Source organism: Zootoca vivipara, chromosome 5, assembly GCF_965207765.1.
Source record: "Zootoca vivipara chromosome 5, rZooViv2.hap1.1, whole genome shotgun sequence".
Classification (NCBI taxonomy): domain Eukaryota; kingdom Metazoa; phylum Chordata; class Lepidosauria; order Squamata; family Lacertidae; genus Zootoca; species Zootoca vivipara.
In genome coordinates this window covers 70,087,276-70,110,898 of record NC_142588.1, presented here as the reverse complement: position 1 = coordinate 70,110,898, position 23,623 = coordinate 70,087,276, and the positions used below count along the sequence as shown (strand labels likewise).

The window sequence follows — 23,623 nt, the reverse complement described above, 5'->3', positions numbered from 1 at the left end:
CCAGCCAGAAATCACTGGAACTTGGTTCTGGCACCTCTTTTTCTAGGAAAATAGCACTGATTTTATTACCTCCAACACTCTTTTATCTAATACTTGCTGTTATGGTGTCAGCAGAAAAACGGGAGGGCATGGATATAGCAAGGACTACTTATGGTGCTGGAGGAGACTCTTGAGAGTCCCATGGACTGCAAGAAGATCAAAACTATCCATTCTGAAGGAAATCAGCCCTGAGTGCTCACTGGAAGGACAGATTGTGAAGCAGAGGCTCCAATACTTTGGCCACCTCATGAGAAGAGAAGACTCCCTGGATGTTGGGAAAGATGGAGGGCACAAGGAGAAGGGGGCGACAGTAGACGAGATGGTTGGACAGTGTTCTCGAAGCCACCAACATGATTCTGACCAAACTGTGGGATGCAGTGGAAGGCATGAGTGCCTGGCGTGCTCTGGTCCATGGGGTCACGAAGAGTCAGACACGACTAAATGACTAAACAACAACAACTAGGGGTACACAAAGCATCCCTGTCCACTTGGCACACGGAGACAGTAGAAGCAGAGCTTCCCATAAATAAGGGTTATCTATGAGGTTTTGCCACCACCGTAGCGTTAGTCCCAAGTGTAGTGATAATTGGAAATAAAAATGAATGCTGCTAATCATTAAGGGAGAAAAGGCCATAGTTAAGGTGAGAGTTATATCTTCTATCCCAGGTCACCCCTTCATCTGGGTTAGGAGAAGACTGGGAGAAGACATTGGCTATTTCATTACTATCTCCTGATCATTCATATATCATGAAGTCACCAGTTGGAAGGAACACATAAGGGATCTGATAATGTACCAAGCAGAAGCTTTCTTTATCCACATCTCCAATACCACATGATCTGCAAAATAAAATACACCCATTAAGATCCCCTCCTGCATCAAAATAATGCAGAAATGTAGCATGAATTGAGGGCTATCTTAAGTTTTCTTCCCCTCTTCATTTACATTTCCTCCCCATTATCTGGAGGGGGGGGTCATCCACGTAGTCATGTAGGAAGTGTTTATGGAGCCAAGTACATGAACTAGCAAACACGTTAAACAAAATAAAACAAAAACCACATTCTCTTACAGCTTGCTGGGAGAGTTTCATTGCTTTACGGCTCATTTAGCAATATTTACAGGGAAAATAAACTATTTGCATAGACCAACAAGTTTAATTAAGTGTGTGTGTGTGTGTGTGTGCGCGCGCGCCTTAGAGGGGCATTTTAATTGTTTGAGAAAGGTCAGGTATGAAACTCCACCCATTCTTTCTGGGTTAAACAGTGGCTCAGATATGGAGGGAAACATATTACAGTACACTATGTATATTGTAAACCAGATGGTTTCCAACAATTAGTGGCCTGTTGCTTTGGTGGCCCCAATGTCTGGGTACTAGGGAGCAGGTCTTGCTATAACCCAGATAGCAGTCTATTTGCCCCATGTAAAGTGAGATCCACTGAGAAGCCAGCTCCTAACCCTGATCTCTGCTTCCATTTCTTGGCCATGTTAGAGTATGTTAGAGTATGACAAGGAGTTGGAAACTAGGAACTAGCATCTATATAAACAATCTTATATACATAACCAGATGCACACAACACTGACATGATTATACTTTCACCTGATATTTCAATTGTTACAAAAGCATGTTGATTCCTCGCTGATGCCCTATAGATTTGCAAAATGTATTTGCACAATGTAACCATGGCAACATCTATCATCTGTTGCAAGAGGCAGTAGAAGATTTTGATATGTAGCTTGATTTTGTTTAATAAACATTGCCTCTCTTTTAAAAAGTGGCTTCATTTTTTTTATAACACATACCCCAAAGCTATGCTCTGCTGCTTGCATTTCGTAGCACTAAAGAAGTTCAAGCAAACTGAAGTAATTTTTTTTTTTAGAAAGACAAGGCATCCAGAGCTGAAAATTGTTTTATGCACTAAAGAGAAAAAAAAATGTCCAGCTGAGTGCATTGTATTGCTCATGTCCTGGCAGAAGCACTGTGGTATTTAAGCTAAGGGAACTGGGTGGAGTGGGAGAGTCACAATGCAAGCCTCCCTACGGGGTCCATAGGCAAAAGGAAAGTGTGATTAAGATATGTCTACCTTTTCCCACAGCTCTTTACAAAACAAATCCAATGAGTCTTGTAAACCAAACAGAGATGCAAATCTGTGTGTCCATCCTTTATTTGCCATGGCACAAGAACTGTTGAACAGGGAGAAAAACAAGCTGAATTTAGCCCTATCAGCTGTTTTGTAGAGCTCACTCCTTCCTCCCTTCACGGGGTGCCGCTGACTGCTTTGTTCTCCATTCCAGCTGTTCCATTCCCCCCCTTCAGTAGTGGCCTTAACAGACCTTGGAGGAATGTAACATTGGACCACAGGAAGCTGTCCAATGTGTTTGGTTTTCTTTCCCTCTGCTTATCACTTACTTTGCCATGGGCTGCCTAAGAGAACAGCAGAATCTTAGTCTGCTTTTTGCCTTTCATTTCAATTGCAATTTGGTAATAATATGTTTGGCTTTTGTCCAACAATATAAGGATTGACAATTTCCTGGTATCTCGTCACTGGGAAAAAAATTCCCCATCACAATTAGAATCTGCCACAGTTAAATAAATAATACGGGGGGGGGGGGAGAACCTTCTAGGTGTTCTTTGCTTCCTATCTTGTAAAACCAAACAAGTTATAGTTCTGTTGTTTGTGCGTTTACATGTTCATCGTTTTCGTAGAGACGTCTCATTGTGAGGTGAGAAGCCTCTGTTAAAAAAGAAAGGTGCAAAGACAGATCTTGGTCATACTAAATAAAGTTTAACGCAAGGAAGGCGTGACTCCTTCCTTCTCACTTACAGAAGCTCTAGATATCAGGAGAGACTTTGAACAGTTATTTGCAAAAAAATCTTTCACACTGTCTGTATCTGTAAGGGCTCCAGAAGCACCATCCCATGAGAAGGTTTACTGAGAAATAATACAGGATAACAGGCCAGTTCTGATACTGTGTAGACACCAACACTGCTATCGCACTACAGATTAGGGATGGGCAAAGATGCTGAGTGCTCAAAAATGTTTGTGGGGAGGGAACAAAGCGATCAGGGTACAGTATTGCAAAACCTCCCAGACTTTTTGTAGCACTCACAAACATCTGATTGTTTCACTTCCCTTTCCAAACAGGGGTGGGGGGGGGTGGGGGGGAGCCAGGCTTATTCCCCCACTGCAGAGCACATCCAGTGGGCAGGCCTCTGTCCTACCTTTCTGGCAAAGTGGAAAAAACTTCTGAACAGAATTGTCTTTTTTAAATGTCTCCATTTAACCTTGATGGCAGAAAGTGAGGAGGAATTAAAGAACCTTTTAATTAAAGAACCTTTTAATGAGGGTGAAAGAGGAGAGCGCAAAATATGGTCTGAAGCTCAACATCAAAAAAACCAAGATCATGGCCACTGGTCCCATCACCTCCTGGCAAATAGAAGGGGAAGAAATGGAGGAAGTGAGAGATTTTACTTTCTTGGGCTCCTTGATCACTGCAGATGGTGACAGCAGTCACGAAATTAAAAGACGCCTGCTTCTTGGGAGAAAAGCAATGACAAACCTAGACAGCATCTTAAAAAGCAGAGACATCACCTTGCCGACAAAGGTCCGTATAGTTAAAGCTATGGTTTTCCCAGTACTGTAGTGATGTATGGAAGTGAGAGCTGGACCATAAAGAAGGCTGATCGCCGAAGAATTGATGCTTTTGAATTATGGTGCTGGAGGAGACTCTTGAGAGTCCCATGGACTGCAAGAAGATCAAACCTATACATTCTTAAGGAAATCAGCCCTGAGTGCTCCCTGGAAGGACAGATCGTGAAGCTGGGGCTCCAATACTTTGGCCACCTCATGAGAAGAGAAGAATCCTTGGAAAAGACCCTGATGTTGGGAAAGATTGAGGGCACTAGGAGAAGGGGACGACAGAGGACGAGATGGTTGGACAGTGTTCTCGAAGCTACGAACATGAGTTTGACCAAACTGCGGGAGGCAGTGCAAGACAGGAGTGCCTGGCGTGCTATGGTCCATGGGGTCACGAAGAGTCGGACACGACTAAACGACTAAACAACAAATGTCTCCATCACAAGCAAAAGAGTTCAAACATTTCCCTGCTTCCTTTTCTTAAACTTAGTTCTTTTTTTGAGATGGGAGGGCATGCATTTTTAGCCACCCCTTTTTTTTGAAAAACCCACACCTTCCACACTGAAACTCACTCTTGTTTCTCACACAGATTGTCACCTGAAGTGCCTTTGCACTTTTCCCCACTCATGTGCTGGGTGTGACACACACACACACACACACACACACACACACACACACACACCATCCTGGACAGAGGTATCTTGGTTAATGCTATCCGGCTTAGACTACTGAAATGTGTTGTACAACAGGATTACTAAGAAATTTCAATTGGTTCGAAACGCAACAGCTATGCTGCCGACGGACACAAGTCAACCCTAACATCTCTCACCAGCTTTAAAATAGCCTTACTGTTTTTCTGTGATGCAATTCAAGGTACAATTCAAACCCGAGGATGAGGGACATTTTTCAGTCACAGGGCCACATTTTGTTCTGGTGGGTGGGGCTAGAGGTAAGAGTGAGAAAAGCAATAAATGTGATTTTTACAGGAGGCTAGTTTCTTGACACACACACTCACACCCCGCTCTATATACTCCACCCAGACAAAAAGCAGCAGCAGCAGCAGCAGCAGCATCCAATGATCCATTCCAAGCAAGCAAAATTGCCCAAGGAGGGTGCAAGGCAATGTCAGTGAACAGTGTGGCCTGATGAAGTTATAGAATCATAGAACTGTAGAGTTGGAAGAGACCCCAAGGGTCTAGTCCAGTCCCCTACAATGCATGAATCTCATCTAAAGCATTCAGTCCAGAGGGCCAGATAGAAGGTCCACATTTGGCCCCCTGGGTCTGAGCATCCCCATGCCTGTTTTAAAGACATATGGCTTTATATGTTCATTGATATAAGAAGAGTCCAGCTGGATCAGACCAAATATCTATCTAGTCGAGCAACTGATGCCCCCAGTAACCAACTCAATGCCTCTGGGGACACCCTGGGACAGGACATGAAGGGAAGAGTCCTTTCCCACTGTCCTAAGGTCCCACTGTCCTAAGGTACAATTTAAAATGAGCTATTGTGAGAACAAAAATGTTGCATGAATAGAGATTAAAATAAAACAAAAAATCCTTCCAGTAGCACCTTAGAGACCTACTAAGTTTGTCACTGGTATGAGCTTTCGTGTGCATGCACATTTCTTCAGAGAAAAGAGATTGTGCAACTACAGATCATGCACTAACTGTGTGGTTAGCTTGTGAATAGCTCCCTTAAGCTGATCAGAATTATATAAATATGAATGCATACAGCTGTCATTAAGTTATTATCAACTAGTCACAATTGTTTTCCCTCAGAACAGGAGATCCAGGTCTTGCCCCTTGAGCAACCCCCCCCCCAACAATGCCCCTGATCAGACCAATGAAACACAGGCCAGAAAAGCAGAAGTTAAAGCATTTTGGCTTAAGTGGGAGTGTCTAGTGTTTTCTCATATTGTTGTGGCCCTTAAATTTCCTTAATCCTTAATTTATCTTCAAAATTGCCTAATTAGTTACAGGGTTATGCTATGCTTCAGATTTTTCTCTACCCTGATCATTCCCAAATGTAGAGCCTAGCCTAGTGGACCATTAATCTTTGGAATCCTGTTCCTTCTGCATTTCCAGGACACAAAACCAAAATGCATTATTCGTTTTTAGTCAGTCGATAGACTTAGACAACCACCTGCCCACAGAAGAACAAATAAGCCCCAATGGCTGTGTTTAAATCCACCTTTCTCTTTGCACCATTGCAAAATTGGACATTTGCAAAACGAATGAATGAGAAATCTCTGCTGAGTCAACCAATGAATTCGGATGAGAAGCAATATAGCATTGGATTGCTTTTGTACTAGCAGACATTTATTGGCTGGTTCCTGGATGCATAGCCACAGGCTGTTGCATGCTGGCAACAAAATGAAGCTGTCTCATATTTACTGGAAATGCTAAAAACATCTGAAGGCAGCCCTGTTTAGGGAGGCTTTTAATGTTTAATCCATTATTGTATTTTATTTTTCTGTTGGAAGCCACCCAGAGTGGCTGGGGAAACCCAGCCAGATGGGCGGGGTATAAATAATAAATTAGTATTATTATTATTACAAGTTACACTGACACCTGTGCTTAGATTCCTAAGTGTTTTGACATTGCACATTCCCAACATGGCACCCATGTCCTATGTCACCTACTCACCCACTGGTGTTTTACCTATTGCTTGGGAGGGAGTTGCATGCAAAAAATATTTTTATCATCTTGCCTGCTTCCTCAAAAACTCTGGACCTGCAAAGATCTAATTTAACCAGCTGTATAATTTTATTGATTTTTCCAACAGCCTGGTTGTATTTTAATTGTATTTTGGTTTATTGTATAGTGTTTTGTTTTGTTGTACACCACCTTGAGCTGCCCACTTAGCAGGCGGCATACAAACATTTAAACAAATAAATAAAAATTATCTGTGAAATGGATGCTTTGTGGTGTCCAGAAAAGTTTCCTAGATTTCCAAATGTTAAATGTTGCCCTGAGACCAGAAAAATTAAGTGTATCTGGCGCCCTGGCACCGTGGTTCGAAGATCCCTCCCGCCCCCACCCCACCCCGTTTCCCGGAGCGGCTGGCGGGCACAGTGCGCAGCACCCCCCTGGCAGCCCGGCGCCACCCAGCCTAGCCTTAGAGCCGGCCCTGCATATAGAATTCACCTTTTACAATTTACAGCTTGATCCTTTGAAAAGAACATTTGGGGTGAAATGTTTGTGATGTTTTGATTGATTGATTGATTGATTGATTGCATTTATAGGGTGCCTTTCTGCTAAGGCATCCAAGGCAATTATAGCCACCAAATATTCATATAAGGATTGCAGCATTTATTTTGGTACAAATCTTTTTAAGATAACCCAGGAGGGCAAGAGGGAGGAGCCAAAGAGTATGCATCATTTTCTCCAGCTGCATTCCACCTGCCTTAAAAATCATAGGAACATAGGTAGCTGCCTTATACTGAGCCAATCATTAGTCCACCTAGTTCAGCATTGTCAACTGTGACTGGCAGCCGCTCTCCAGGGTTTCAGACAAGGGTTTCTCCCAGTCCTACTTGGAGATGCAGGGCACTGAACTTGGGACCTTCTGCATGCAAAACAGATGCTCTACTACTGAGATGGCCCTTCCCCTCTCAGCAGAATGTCTGCCAACATTAATGTCATTACGCACCCAGCAATGAGTTTTGAGAGTGCAACCAATGACGGTAAAGGCAAACCCACTAACATTAGTGAATATATTCCAAGACAGGGGCCCCCAAACTAAGGCCCGGGGGACGGATGCGGCCCAACTGCCTTCTAAATCCGGCCCACGGACGGTCCGGGAATCAGCATGTTTTTACATGAGTAGAATGTGTCCTTTTATTTAAAATGCATCCCTGGGTTATTTGTGGGGCCTGCCTGGTGTTTTTACACGAGTAGAATGTGTCCTTTTATTTAAAATGCATCTCTGGGTTATTTGTGGGGCATAGGAATTCGTTCATTTTTTTTTAAAAAAACTACAGTCCAGCCCCCCACAAGGTCTGAGAGACAGTGGGCCGGCCCCCTGCTGAAAAAGTTTGCTGACCCCTGTTCCAATACTTCCTTCTATGAGCATAATGCATATCTTAATGTTAGTGAAATTAAAAACCATAGGTAAGGACTAGAATCTGACTTTATATGTAGAGGATAATAATCTTTGGGTAATGGCACATACCCAAAGCTCTTCTACCATTGAACATTGTAGCAAGCAAGCAAGCAAGCAAGCAATCTTTTGGGGAAGCTCATTTGACATTACTGATCCTCTAACTGAAGAACTCCCAATAAGCTTCGGAGAAATCTCAGGATCCCCCAAAGCCACATTTGAAAACTAGTGATTCCAAATAATAGTTTGATCACCTCCTTGAGCAAACAGAGATTACAAAATGCAAAAACCTGTATGGTTTCTGGAGGAAGGGTACTTATGATAATCCACAAAGTCTTCCTCATCAGATTTCAATTTTTTGGCTATAGCTTTCTCACTAACTACTCTTCCTGATGTGGAAATGGGCTGGACATCTTTTCATGGAAACATGAACGGCATAATGTCCCTATCTCCCCCCCCCTTTCCCAAAAGAGTGGGGGAAGGGAAGATAAAGGAGGCAACTTAAGTCTGTGTACACAACATACATTTAAAGCACACGACTCACCCCAAAGAATTCTGGGACCTGCAGTTGGTTAGAAGGCTGGAAAATGAAGCTCTGTTAGGGGTAAACTACAGTACCCAAGATTCTTAACAGAATAAAGCAAGGACTAGGATTTATTTACATAATAGGAAGAGGAGGGCAGGAAGCAAGAGGAACAACTCAGATAATTGTTCCATTTAAGACGAATCTAAACAAAACCAAAAAAAGGGGGAGGGTTGAAGTCCAATAAAAGTTATCTATAGGTGAGCAACTTGCTTTCAGCAACATGATTTTGGACTAGAATGCACCTGTAGCCTCATTGGCTGTGGAGCTGCTGGTGGTTATTGTTCTTCACTATCTTCTCTAGGTATTAATTTTTATTCCTTCTGTGGTCTTCTCAGTCTTTCCTTTCATAAATCTTTAACTCTTTCCTGCTCCGCTCCCTACCCTGAACATCCTTTTAAAAAACCCAACTCTATCAGAATCTTTACAAAAAAACCTCCTAAGGCACTTTTGTAAGTGCTGAAAAAAGGGCTGCATACCCTCCAACATGTCCCAGAGGAAAACAAAGATGCATGTATTTCAGGGTTACCATCTCGCACTAGAGCACAGTGCCCCAAAATGGGATGCCCCGATTAAATCAGGAAAGTTGAGGCGTATGGAGTTGCACAGAAGACATAATATCTCTCTATGCTCCACTTTATAGGGTTACACTCTTTATATAGTAGCACAGTTAATTCAACACTAACGAATGGCTACTGTCATCTAGAATGTGATGTGTGCTTTATTACAAAGAACAGTCCTCTATTTGAAGCTGCCTTCTATTTGCAGAGGTGGTCCAAGTCCAGTTTTAATGAACTGTAAGGGAGAGCAAGGCCTTGCATGCCCATCAAGTTAGCATCTGGAGATGTACTATATTTCTATAGTAAATTGTAGTACATTTGCATCCATGAATATAAAGTAGCATGTTTACATTTTATGCACACCTGTGTCCTCCTTTTTATGTGGTGGATGATGTATACATGGCCGCCCTACATATTTAAGTTAAGTCATAATTTATGCTGGTCTAATTATATATGGCATTTCCCCTTACTCCTTGACCTCAACTTAGCAGTTCCTGCAGCTCATAACATGAAGGATGACCCTTTATCAAAAGGCAATTCAGCAGTGGCCCATTTTGCTAGATACAGGTGAAATACAAATTGTCCACACACTCCAGTTGCATCTGTTTAATGGACACAATACCTGTTTTCCTCACTAAGAGCACCACATTGGTATTCATACAGTTTGTACCATAATACATCAATAGATTTGACTTCACGTTAATAGTTTTTTTGGCTGGCATTAATACTGCCTAAGGTAAAGGGACCCCTGACCATTAGGTCCAGTCGTGACCGACTCTGGGGTTGCGGCGTTCATCTCACTTTATTGGCCGAGGGAGCCGGCGTACAGCTTCCAGGTCATGTGGCCAGCATTACAAAGCCGCTTCTGGCGAACCAGAGCAGTGCACGGAAACGCTGTTTACCTTCCCACTTTGACGTGCTTTCGAACTGCTAGGTTGGCAGGAGCAGGGACCAAGCAACGGAAGCTCACCCCGTTGCGGGGATTCGAACCACTGACTTTCTGATCGGCAAGCCCTAGGCTCTGTGGTTTAACCCACTTAGGAATCAGATCTCTCAACTTTGCTAACATGTTATGACTTCCAAAAGTGGCCTGATCCAGCATGCTCTTCTTATGGTCTTACGAATGCGAATACTTGAATTCTGACATACATGAAAACATCTGGAACGGATTAATTCACTTTCCATTACTTTCAATGGGAAAGTTCGCTTCAGTTTATGAACGCTTCAGTTTATGAACAGACTTCCGGAACCAATTACACCCATGCCTCACCGAATCTATGATTCTATGATTCTGTGGAGGAAGCTCACTCTTGTGAAATGCAACTTCGTGAACTGTTTGCTCTTGTCACACTACAGTATAATGGACTCATTTCCCTTCTGTCAAATGCTGACAGGCATGATAGGCTGACCAGAGTAAGGGAGGGGATGTGGCCTCTGGCAGGGAGATGGGATGAAACATTAAATCTGACCATGACCGGGCCACTCCACTGCTGAGACTGGACATCATTAATTAATTTATTTCTAGATTTATATCCCACCTCTTCTCTGAGTCACCTTCAAAGGAAGCCCCACGTAGAGCGCATTGCAGCAGTATTCTCTCTCTCTCTCTCTCTCTCTCTCTCTCACACACACACACACACACACACACAACCCATTACTAGTGGAAGCTCATCCACTTGGGTCTCCAGCTGTTTTTGGACTACAATTCCCATCAACCCTGAACACTGGTACTGCTAGCTAGGAATGATCAGAGTTGTAGTCCAAAAACAGCTGGAGACCTAAGTTTGGGAAACCCTGCATTAGAGCAAACAGAAAATGGCCCCCACCAACCTCAGTCTATCCTTAACAAGCCCCACCTGCCGACCTATGTACAACCAATCCAGGGTGTGGCACTGCCTGTCATCTACCTCCCCCTTAGTCTCAAGTGTTGCAACGTTGTAGTAGAACTTAGAAGGTGCCTGTCTGGCTCCAGCTACTGTTGGTCTTCCTGTCTTCTGCCCTACCAGTGTCAACGAGTACCACCTCCCCACTCAGATACTATAAAAAGAACTTAACTACACTTTACTAGAAACACTCAGCCACTGCATTCCTACTTTTGAGTACAGCATAGTCTTATTATACCAGTAAGTCACAAATAATGTCTTGCAAGCCTTGGGCATTTATCCTAAAATAGCAAATTAAAACCCTCCTTGAGAGTCTGTCTTCTGCACACAAGCCATATTAAGCTGATCTTCTGACTGTTCTAATAAGGGCCACCCCCAAACTTTCATAATAACACAGGGATAGTATTTTGAGAGTTCTCCTTTGATATCTCATCAGTTACTTTTCCTGCAGGAAATACAGCTTTTTATCGAATTAAACCACACTCTTCCTTAGTTTATGCATCACACCTATCAACCAGTAACAAAAAAAGACATGCTTTAGACCTGGAGCGCACTCTTCCTTTTGTGCACTCACAAACCATGAACCTGCAAATTCAAAAGGGCCTACTTCTTTCTGGGAAGTTATATACAGAAGTATGACTAGGACTTACTCTAGGTCAGGCTTCCTCAACCTCGGCCCTCCAGATGTTTTTAGCCTACAACTCCCATGATCCCTAGCTAGCAGTACCAGTGGTCAGGGATGCTGGGAATTGTAGTCTCAAAACATCTGGAGGGCTGAGGTTGAGGAAGCCTGCTCTAGGTTGTTTCCATGACAATTGAGCCAACACTTTTAATGATATACATTTGACTGTGAAATACAGTCACATCACATGCAGCTCTGTTATAGCATACACGCTTCCATTTCATAAAGCAGTTGATAAAAGATCCAACGCCACTAAAATCTATTTAAATAAGGAAAGGAGGGCAGTATTCATGAATCCCAAATCAAAACATTCAAACAATATATAGGTCTAAAAAATATAAAGCATACTGACATTCCTGTTAACGGATCTTTTATTTGGGAAAATATTTAAAATGCGAAATGCTCTCAAATTCTGACGACAGATACTTTCAACATAACCCTATAAACTGGATTAGAGATTTTTTGTGTTAAATTGAATAGTTATCCTTATTTGCCATAGGAGCCAACTCCCAGGGACCATGGGGGCTTTGGGCTCCATAATAAAATATTTGAGGGAGCCCCCCCCCCTGTTGATAGGCATTCCCATCCAAATGGTGTGTGTGCACTGCGTAATGTGATTGATTATGCAGGGTGGGGCTTACCTGGGCCCCCACAATATTTTATTTAAGTTGGCACCCCTGTTATTTGCTCATATATAAGATGATGGTTGCACAATAAAATTACAATAAGAAAGATGTACAGGGCAATGTAAATACGGTAAATACTGGTATATTTGCCTCACAGTTTAGGTTTACATGCTATGTACAAACCAGGAAAAGAATTCCAGCAGGCTATTTTTTGCTGCTGTCGTTCTAATGTGTGTTACATTATTAGGGCTACCTGCAGTGATTATGAACTGGTCCTTATTTAACCTGTCTTAACAGCAGTTACACAAGAAACGTAAATTGGATAACAAATACAGCACATTACGTTCCATATTTACATTACCCAATATTTATTGTATAATTCCCGCTTAAACCTTGAGCACTTTGTATCAGAATCAGTTCATAACCCTCACAGGTAGTGCCATTGGCGCTCTATACCAATGGTGCTCTTCTTTTTGTTTGCAAATATACAATTGAATGTGACATGTTACCAAACTCCCCACCATTGGTAGGGGTTTTCATACATTTTGACCCAGAATGTGCAAGTGAGTATGTGGTAAGTTGGCTGTGGATTGTTCTGCTGCAATAAGAATAATATGGAAAAACTGAGATGAGATACAGTAATCCTTTGCAATATGGGTGAACAATAAGAGGGAATCTCCACTGAAACAAACAATAGATGCTCTTGTGCCATTCCCATTCATTTTAATAGGGCTTGCACAGAAAACCTTTCCACTGGATTGTGTCTCCTTATCAGGTAGAATTGGCACTCATTACATTAAGGCTTTCACTCCCCCACAATTCCTCATTTTTGGAACTCTTCACAGGCTGCCACATCTGTTAACAGAAACATCTGACTTGCATAATGCCTCAACACCTAACAGCATATACTTTTTTTTGGCAAGGTATAATTTCTTTTTAAGCAGGGGTGCCAGTCAAATTGCTCCACCGTGCATCCAAATAGTTAATAAAGTAAATCCTCTTTCCATCTGTCACTTAGAATGAAATGACCACGTAAGATATTTAGTGAAGAACAAATCCCAAAGGAATTAAAGCGGGGGCTAAGTGCGTTGGAAATAGAACAAGCTCTCCCAACTAGGCAAGCAGCCCTGCACGGTGAACTCTCACTTACCCTCTGGTTTATGGACTTGCCATCCTTGACTTCCACCGCCAAGCCAAGATCAGACAATCGGCAGTGGCCATTATCATCCAGGAGGACATTTTCAGGCTTCATGTCCCTGTAGACAATTTTGATGGAGTGAAGGTGCAGCATCCCACAGGTGATCTGAGCTGAGTAGAAGATGACCCTATCCATTTCCAAGCCTCTTTCGCCCACATTGTAAATGTGATATTTAAGATCCCCACCATTCATCAGGCTCATGACAAGACACAGGGCGGCTTTGCTCTGATAGGCATAGGACAGCGTGACAATGAAACGGCTGTTGACTTTCTCAAGGATCTCCTTCTCTAACAGAGCCATCTTTTCACCACCTTTTTTCTTTAGTCGTTTTTTGTCCAGTTTCTTGCAGGCATACATCTTGCCAGTGTATCTCGCCTGAATGGCACAAACCTAAAGCAGCAAGTTTAATGAAAAAAGGAAAAGTCTTAAGTACCGTAAGTTATGCAGACTCGGAACTGGAGAGACTATATGCCCCTTATTGCTATTTCCATCACAATATCCACTGGTTTCAGTTTTAATTGGATTTTTTAATTTTAAAAAAAACTCTTACTTAAATTATATACTGTATTTGTAGAGACTATTATGCCATTTACGGGTTCTCTACTATGCTTTGTAGATTGAAAGGAATGTATGGAGCAACAGCAGCCATAAGAGTTTCCATCGGGAAACCTATTTCATCTCATGTCTTATTTGCATAATTTATGTTCTCTTAACACTTACTGTACATTGCCCAGAGAACTTTTTATTGGACAGTATAAAAATACTGTAAATTAAACAAGCAAGCAAACCACATGTAAGACATTTTGAGGAACAAGGAGGAAGGGATATAGTTGTGAAAAATAAATGAACCCCTGCCTAATGCTCCTGAGTACATGTTAGTGCAGAGATTATCAGAGAAAAGGCTGGATATGGCCTTACGTCACAAGAGATCTTGTGTATGCAGAGGACTAGCAAGTTGCCCAGTGCATGTTGCCTGCTAAAGGCCATTCATTGCATGGCCTAGGCCCATCTGCTTGCCCAGGAGATAAAAGAATAGCTCCTTACCTCTCCAAAGCCTCCTTTGCCTAGTACTCGGAATTCATCAAAGAGCTTCTCGTTTATAGGTTGCCGCTCAAAGCCTTTCCATTGCACAAACTTATCAAAGAAGGGGCTAGTCTGGAAGTCATTAAAGGGTTTTCCCTTGAGATAGGCATTTGTCTCTTCCCTGGCTGATAATGTGACTTTTTCAAAATCATCCTTGCCAGCTGCCTGGCACTTGTTTGACAAGTCTGCACTGAGAAAAGACAGGTAGCTGTTGCTGCCATTCTTCAAGTACATGTTGACTATGCCTTCTAGGTAGCTGTCCTTGATGTGCTCCTCTGCCAGCTCCCAAGCGATCACTTCGTCCAAAAACTCTCTGGCCTTCAGGTAGTCAGGCACCGTTTCCAAGAATTCCCGGAAAAAAGTCTTGCCAATGGGCTGTTGCTCACAAATGACCTCGTAATCCATAGTCATAGACTTTTTGATCTCCGCACATTCCTCAATCTTGGGCAGAGCTAGGTTCCTGCGTCTTTTTTGCATCTCCTTGGCATCCACTTCTCCGCTTTTCCTGGCCTCGAGGTATGCTGTGTTGGCGATCAGGTTATCCAGTCCCCCCATGTCACACATCTTGGCAATGTATTAGGGTGGCAGAGCCTCACTGGGGCAAAAACACTGGCTTGCCTTGGGGTGGCTGCCTTGGTATGCCTTTCCCTGCGCCACTGCCTGAGTGTAAGTGCAGGCTACAAACACATGTTAGGAAGACCGAATACTTTAGCATTAAATACTTCTCAAGGATTTTCACTAAGTACCTTTAGGTGTATGTACCATTTGTGGAAAGTGGCTGGTAAGAGGTTTCTCTCTAAGGAGCTTTGGGTTTGCTATCTATAGCTAAATGCATGACAGCCCAGGAGAACCTCATCACAGCTGCCACAACTATCTGGCATACATTTCTCAACTCAGCTCCTACTCTTCCTCACACAGGCCTGAGACCACTCTGACCTCAGTTTCAACCCCATGTCCATAGAGAACACATGGCATCATGCCCTTTCCCAAAGCTGATATGTTTTCCTGCCCACCATCCCAGGCACCTCGATTCTCAGGTATGCCAAAGCATGTCCAAAGCATGCTCTGAAGCTGGCTTTTTAAAAGGGAATTTGAGATTTTCTGTGTTTTGCAGTGCTTCAAAAGAAAACATTCAGCAAAAACGACAGCTCTCTTTGGAACCACATAATTATTTGAAGTGGCAAGTTGAGAAGGAAGTATCAAGGGGTTTAGTCGGATTTCTTTTAAAATGCACCATTCAGTCCTAGAGTGAAAACCTACCTCAACATACAGATAGATGCCATCCAGGGAAATAGCAGTATTGTGAGCTGCACTTTTATACTGCACAAAATCTTTGTTGTTGTCATGGCACAGCTCCCTCTGAAGGAACACAAATCGGCTTAGACAAAGAGCAAGCGAAGAATAATTGGTGCTCTAAAAATAAGGATGATCCCATATACAATCAGAACAAGAGAGTCTGTTTCCTTCGCAACATGGCAGAAGTTGATTCTCATTTCCAAAATATAACTCGGGTGTCACAATCCTGGCTCCTGAAATTGAAAAGCCCACTTGAAACTAAGTTTTTACTTCAGTTCTTCCCTGATTCTGACAGAACTAATGGGATTACAATGGGAGCTGCTAGTGACCCCTATATTTAGATGTCCTAACACTTCTTTACAAAGGATTGCTGTGATTTATTTTAATAACTCTCACACCTCCAGGGCTGGGGAGGGGAGAGGGGAGGGGTCACACTCCAATTGTCCCAAGGGGTCAGTATGCACAGTAGGACCAGCCTTTGCTGTGTTCCAGTTTGAAAAAGAAAACATTTTCAAAGGTCAATTTTTCTGTTCTCATTTGCATTTATCAGGCACACTGTGGTGATCTGTCTAAGCAAGTAACAAGTCCCAATGCAGTCTCAGGCATGTAGCCAAAACAACCATACATTCATAAGGCTTGCCAGTGGACATACAGCTCCTGAAACATGATTTCTGCTCAGGCACACTTTGTACTATATTTTTGTAGCAGAAACTGGAACAAAGTTAGTAAATTAATTAATACCACTTCAAAACTAGTCAGTGGCACAGAGGTTCAGACCAATTCCAAAACACCCTATAAAGACCAAATTTGTTCATACTGTACTTATGAAGCTTGACTTACTTTTGATCGATAGTTAAACTGAATAGTTTCCTGTATAGTTGGAGTGTAGTGTTCATCTTGTGCCATCCAGGATCATTTGAGATACAAGTGTCCACAACCCTTCCTTGAGTGCCTACTTAACTTGCACATACTGTAGTCTAAAGTCTCATGTTGAAATATGTAGGAGCAAGGTACTCTTAGGAAATGATTAATCACCGCTCATCCAAGAATAAAATAATCTTATATTACCTGGGCACAGGGAGCAGGAAGAGGCTTTTAACATGGTAGAGGACTCCAATGCACTTTATGCAGCAAGTTATTTAGCAATCAACTTCAAATTACCAGTCTTATGGAAATTACTATGCATCCCTCTTCCAACTTCCTTCTTCAGCTCTATATACTTTTGTGTTGATGCCACCTTATGTAGAAGATGGCAGTAGGGAATGGGGCTCAGAGGCTTTGCAAGCAGCAGGGAAGCCCTCAAGGGCATCATTGTGCCCATGGGCACCCCAATGGCAAACATTCAGGGGAAAGCCAGTAAGTTCCACCACTGCTTAGACTGTATACCAATTTGTGCCTACTTGATCCAGGATTATGTAAAGGGTACAACAATTTTGCACATCTCAATTATTATGGGGAGGGTGGGGGAATGTGTTCTTCAGAAGTTTACAGTGGTACCTCTGGATACGTACTTGATCCGTTCCGGGGTGCCATTCTCACCCTGAAAAGTACGTATCCGGAGCGGTGCTTCCGAGCATGTGCGAAGTGCCGATAGAGCGCTTCTGCACATGCGTAAAGCGTGCAGAACGCTTCTGTGCATGTGCGCGTGGCGGAACCCGGAAGTAAACACTTCCAAGTCTGCCGCGTTCTTAAGCTGAAAATACGCAACCCGCAGCAAACGCAGCCAGAGGTATGACTGTATAGCAAATGGTAGCAGCTTTCATGAGATTGAACTGTTGTAGAGGCGAGACAGAAAGTTGGTTTATGAAATTGCAGTTTTGAACTCAGGTCCATGCAAGGATGGAAACCTCAACCTTCATCTAAGCTACTCAGCAGGGGCTGGTATTCAAAGCCTGGATTTGTATGCATGGTGAAATGGTTCATTCAAGGTTGAAGTGGGTGCCAGAAAATAAAATGGTTATTTTAGCACTGTTTTCAATATTTTAAATGCTGCAGGTTAAACTCACTTAAGTTTCTGAAACCAACGAGACTTAAGGGAGCTCAATCTAAATAAATAAATAAATACATACTGTAGGTCATGTGGAGTCAATATTACTGCCTGATTTTTCCCATTATTCTGCTGCTCCTCTCGGGCTATCTACCTGGAAAGATAAGATATACTCACATTGGTCTCATCTTGATTATAATTAAGAACAGGGTTTGCTTATTTGTTTGCTAAGGGAGTGGGAGGGCAAATATGTAATAAATGATGAAATGCACTGGGGGTCTCCTGCCTCTCCCCTTTCCACAACAACCTGTCCTGCTATTCACAAAGTTTTTCTGAAGGTTAAGGGGAATGTCTGGTTTAGGAACTGTTGCACTGCAATGGGATACAGCCAGAAGGGAAAATTCATACACATGCAAGTATCTGGATTCTGGCTTATATTTTTTTGGGGGGGGGCAATTTTACATATACTATAGAGCAGCAATTATTTGCTAACTATCAGTCATTTCTGTTGGTCTTCAACTAACAAGACTTTTTAATATTTGCATTTTCAGTTATATTGCTTTATGGAAGTAAACAACCTGAGCACTTCACAGGGTAAAAGGCTCAAGAGTGGGTGTTGGAGAAAGGGCTATAGGTCAGTGGTAGTGCCTCTGCTTTGCATGCATAAGGTCCCAGGTTTAATCTCAAGGTAGGGCTGGGAGAGACTTCTGCCTGAAACCCGGCAGTGCCGCTGCAAGTAAGTGTAGGCAATACTGAACTAGACAGACCAAAGCTCTCACTTCGTATAAAGTAGCTTCCTATGTTCTTACAAGAAATCTGTGAGAAATACATATTTAAGAATATCAATTTTAACCTTATTAGTGCCAAAGTAACAAATATTTCTAAATACCTAAAGGAAATATTTTATCGTAATGAAAGAAAGCAAAAAAGCAAAAACAAATGCATCGCCAACAACCACTGTATTTATTTCAGTTGACTTCTTCAGTTCAGACAAAAATAGTGGCATTTCTAGCTGGAACTGCTTTGAACATACGTAACTGTAGGTCTCATAAGTTCCAAAGCATTCCTAAACAAATGCACAGAGTTCACACCAAATGTTTAGATACATTCTTCAACGCTGTGTATCTAACATTTCTGATGAAACCACGCTGATCCCACAGACCAACACAAAGATTTCAAATCCAACTCCATAAAACCTGCGTTAACCTAGACCTAAATAAATAAAATGGACTCTCCCATATTGTGAATGCTCCCCTTGTTCATGGGGGAATATGCCTTTGGTTGCACATCATTCCAAAGAAGTCCGAAGAAGAACTGCCAGTGCTTTTATTTGCCTATTCTCTGAACCACCCAGTCCTGTTGGCAGAGGGGGCAGCGGTTGTTCTGTTTCACCCACAGTGACATGCAGCAGTTGTGGAAGGAATGATTACACTCTCCCCAGACCACTGAAAGAAAAAGAAGAAGAAAACTAAACTTGAGCCAGCAAGTTAGAAATGGTTAGATCTAATACAAAGCATTTATCTCAATATATATTCAGTATTGCTGTAGGACTTTGATTTTTGTAAACAACTATACAGTCATGGGAAAAAGAAAGTGCATCCTCTTTGAATTCAGTGGTTTTACATATGAAGACATAATAACAATCATTTGTTCCTTAGCAGGTCTTAAAATTAGGTAAATACAACCTCAGATATGTCATACACATGACATATCATACCATGTCATGATTTAACTAAACGGAGAAAACGTGTGAAAAACTAAGTACACCCTTACTGCTTCCATAGAAATTAATAGGCCAAATAGCAGACAGGTGCTGCTAATCAAATGTGTTTGCTTAATTGATCATCAGTAAGAGTGCCCACCTTTATGAAAGCCGAAGTTTTAGAAGTTTGCTGCTCTGGAGCATTCAGGTGTGTTATAACACAATGCCAAGGAGGAAAGATGACACAATGCTCTTAGAGAAACAAGTGCTGCTGCCCATGAAACTGGGAAGGATTCTAAGGCCATCTCCAACCATGGCAGCATGGATTAGGTTTGCAAAGTTGCATCTGAACAAAAACAAGATTTCTGAAACGATGTCCTTTGGCCAGACAAGACCAAAGTGGAGATGTTTGGCCACCACAGTGCCACATTTGGTGGAAACCAAACACAGCATATCATCGCAAGCACCTCATACCAACTGTTAAGCACGGTGGTAGAAGGGTGATGATTTGGGCTTGTTTTGCAACTACAAGACTTGGAAACATTGCAGTCATTGAGTCAACCATGAACTCTGTATACCAAAGTATTCTACATTCAAATGTGAGACCATCTGCCTGAAAGCTGAAGCTTGGCTGAAATTGGGACATGCAACAGGACAAGGATCCCAAGCACACCAGCAAATCCACAACAGAATGGCTGCAAAATAAAAGAATCAAGGTACAGATCTTAACGCAAGTGAAATGCTGTGCAGGACCTTAAGAGAGCTGTGCATCAACAAATGCCAGCAAACCTCAATGAACTGAAGCAACGTTGTAAAGAAGAATGGACCAAAATTCCTCTGCAATGATGTGAGAGACTGATAAAGTCCTACAGAAAAAGATTACTTCAAGTTATTGCTGCTAAAGGTAGATCTACAAGCAATTGAATCATAAGGTGTACTTAGTTTTACACGCATAGCTTTTCCATTTCATCTGCGGTTGTATTTACCTAATTTTAAGACCTAAGGAACAGGTGGTTGTTATTATGTCTTCATATGTAAAACTACATAATTCAAAGAGGGTGCACTTTCTTTTTCCCATCACAAAATACGTTTTTTTTCTTGAACAGCAGACGTTCATGCCACCCAGCATGACACAGAATGGTTTGTGATATGGCATTGGAATGGTGGGATAAATCTACTTGTTCAAGGAAAGGAAGCCAAGAGTCTGACTGAGCATGTGAGAATTCGGGTATGCCAAAGTAGTTCAAAGTAGCCTAAGACTTTACAGCACATGAAGAATTGTTGTCTAAGCTTATTAGCATTTCTTACTCAAATACTTCACTTTTACAGATTTCGCTATCAGCACCATTCAAAAGCTATTATTATTGTGTGGAGACCATCCAAAATATACTTCCAGAATACCAGGCAGAACCTGCACTATTTGCTTATAAAAGCTGAGGTATACATTTTTTGTGTTAAAAATAAATATTGCAAATTTCTTCTATGTGAAGATTTCAACCCAGCATCACTTTTCATGTTCTTGGTTAATGCATTTTAGCAGTTGATAGTGCTTTGCTACCAAAATTATCAAGTGTTTAAGTGCAAAATATCAGACTCAGTACTTTCTACATCTACAGTATTTTAAAAGCAAGATCAGCCTGGAATCCATACAAATAAGTGGTGGTAAGAATTCAACTTTTTAATGCTCATTTTAATAAAAAGCACAACACAAAAAGAGCATCCTTGAAACCCAAAGGTCAGCAAGTAAAAGTCAGTTGCGAAACCAAATGGTTTTTTTGTTTGTTTTAAGATCCCAAGATTTCTTTCGACAAACCATTTTTATGAAAAATGCCTGAAGATACAACAGACCTCACCAAATCAAATGTTTTAGCTTATGTAACTAGTATTTCATGGCTACATACCCATCCATAAAGGACAAATTGCAGATTTCCTATGGCCAAGTATTTTATACAAATGTATGTCATTTTACATTAACAAAGCTTTCCTGAATTTTATTGCACAAAAATAAGAGCTATTTAGCTGAAACTTTAAAAAGCACCCCACTAAGAAAAGGCCTTTGGTTGAATAACAAGAGAATGAAATCACAACATACCAACACAATCTTCTTGTTTGTTTTCAGCTTGACATCTAAGGCAGGCATCTAGATGTAAACAAGGACAAGACTAAGTATGATGTTCTGAAAGCAGCTCTGAAAAGTGTGTTTCCAAAGCATCTACAGTCACTGACAAACATTTAATGGTGCGCACATACTGTGTCATGTAATCTAAGCACCTCAATATCATTATTCTAAAATTTACCCTAATACATGACCTTCCATACCACAAAAGCTTGGCTCTTCCACTTTACTTTAGAAAATTTAGGGTTCACACTGATAATTAAGTTTGCTTTCTTTGTGATCTTATCTTTGTCTGAAGGGCTGTGTGGATAAATGTAGTGAACAATCCAGTAATAAATTAATTCACTATGCAGCAATTCCTCTTCCTAACACATCACTTCTTAGAAGAATGCCCTGGAGCAAATACACTGAGTTAGCTCAGTTGGTAGAGCATGAAACACATAATCTCAGGGTTGTGGGTTTCAGCCCCATGAGCCCCCTAAAGAGGTTGGAGGGGTTGGACTAAATGATCCTCTTGACGCCTTCCAACTCTACAAATCTACGGTATGATCTATTCCGTGCAGACAGTATGCCTCTGTGTAAGGTTCACTGGACTGCTTTGGGAAATTGGCCCCCAAACACAGCCATATTGTTACTTCTATGATTACAAAAAATACCTCAAATGGAAGAAAATGTAACTGGAGGATATCTATTCGTAAACATTTCGGAAACAACTCCACAGGGTTTCATTGCTGTCACACAGATGCGTAATGTAAGCATACATATTATAAAAGAAAAATTAATACTGCTTCTGGTGAAAAGATGAATGGGCATTCTACCAATTTAGGGAGCCAATTGTCCACAGGCACTGGTCACAGAGAAAGCTTAGCTTTACCAGTGCTGCCCTCAGGCCAGAAAGGGAGTGGGATGTGCCATGAAAACAGGCGGATACAGCACAAAGAAAGCATCCTACAGATAGCGATGCTCAGAGACAGCATCCTATTATTATAGACACATTAAATCCCATATATCTTCAGGAACAACAGCAAATAGAAAAAAAGGACTTGTAAAAATACACTGAAGGATAGGATATGGGATCTGCTCTAGTGATATGCAGAGTTCATAAGGGCGACATTTGGTTACCAAATGGGAAAACCAGCCAATTCATTTATTTTGAACAAGCTTACTCATGGGTATGCGCATTATAACAAATCTTACTGCATTCCCATGGTGATATCTTCTTAAGTGAATACATGAAAGACTTGCTAACGCCCAGGCATAACCTTTCATAATCTTATCCTGAACAGAATCATCGAGTCTATCCAGAAAGTCTTATGGAAAAGAGGGAAGGCAGTGGTGGTGGTTTGCTTCCACAGTTACAGCCTTGGAATCCTATGGCTGTGTTAGGATCGAAAATGAGCAAGCAGCATGTTCTTCTCTTTAAAACAAAAAAAATAGAAATGCTCCAACCATTTTAATTTTAGGTCTCTCATTGTCTAGAGCGGCCTGGATGCTCTCTCAGGGGGAAGGCCCCATACTTGAGCATAGGAAAGCAGCCCACGGGTGGGAAAGGGGCGCGGGGTAGGCCTTATCTCCTCAAGGGTGCATGTTTAGGCACCTAAGAGTTGCTGGTAGCGTCGGTAGGGCTTCCTGAAGAAGCAGGCGAAAAGGCTCGTTCCCCCTCCCTCCTACCCGAGGGGAAGGAAACGCCGGCGCCCTGCCGCCTTCGCAAAAAAAACCCACGAGAGAATAAAACACTAATATTGCCCGGGTGAGGGGTGAGAAGAGACACTTCACGGGGAGGAGACGAGGCCTAGCCCGGCCCAACCCCGCCCACGGCGCCTAGTTCTGGGAGAGGACGGAGGAGGCCGCCGCCGGAGCGAGGCCTTTGTTCCGGGGCCCGGCTTTCGCCGCTCCCTCGCCTTACCCATGACCTGCACCCGGCAGATGGCGCAGGTGTCGCACTCGACGTCCCAGCTCCACATGGCCACGGCGTTCCACTTCTTCAGCGAGAACATCTTGTCGACGCCGCCCGACTTCGAGCCCGAGAAACCCGCGTGAGGAGCGGAGACACCCGGCTCGTCCCCGTCCTCCACGTCGGCCATGGCTGGGGGCGGCAGGAGGAGGAGGAGGAGGAGGCGACGGCGGCAGC

At 42.4% G+C, this 23,623-nt stretch overlaps 2 protein-coding genes across 4 annotated transcripts in view; both read right to left on the bottom strand.

Moving 5' to 3' along the window:
• The window catches only part of GRK7 (G protein-coupled receptor kinase 7), a 46,922-nt gene extending 30,263 nt beyond the window's left edge, over nucleotides 1-16,659 (bottom strand). For both annotated transcript variants that reach the window (XM_035133164.3, XM_088669756.1), the window contains exons 1-3: nucleotides 16,528-16,659; nucleotides 14,353-15,920; nucleotides 13,261-13,698 (exon numbers count right to left, since the gene is read on the bottom strand). In XM_035133164.3, coding sequence (XP_034989055.1) covers nucleotides 13,261-13,698; nucleotides 14,353-14,955 — 1,041 coding nt within the window. In that variant the 5' untranslated portion in view covers nucleotides 14,956-15,920; nucleotides 16,528-16,659. The remainder of the gene's footprint in view (nucleotides 1-13,260; nucleotides 13,699-14,352; nucleotides 15,921-16,527) is intronic.
• A 1,955-nt stretch (nucleotides 16,660-18,614) lies between these two features.
• Nucleotides 18,615-23,582, bottom strand: RNF7 (ring finger protein 7). Of its 2 annotated transcripts, none has more exons than XM_035133165.3 (3): nucleotides 23,399-23,582; nucleotides 21,469-21,516; nucleotides 18,615-19,119 (listed from the first exon to the last, which is right to left on the bottom strand). In XM_035133165.3, the coding sequence occupies exons 1-3, from the start codon at nucleotides 23,574-23,576 to the stop codon at nucleotides 19,001-19,003; spliced, it is 345 nt and encodes a 114-aa protein (XP_034989056.1). In that variant the 5' UTR covers nucleotides 23,577-23,582; the 3' UTR covers nucleotides 18,615-19,000. The 2 variants fall into 2 exon arrangements, with proteins under 2 accessions (XP_034989056.1, XP_034989057.1); XM_035133166.3 differs by having other exon boundaries at nucleotides 23,406-23,582.
• Nucleotides 23,583-23,623: the final 41 nt, after the last annotated feature.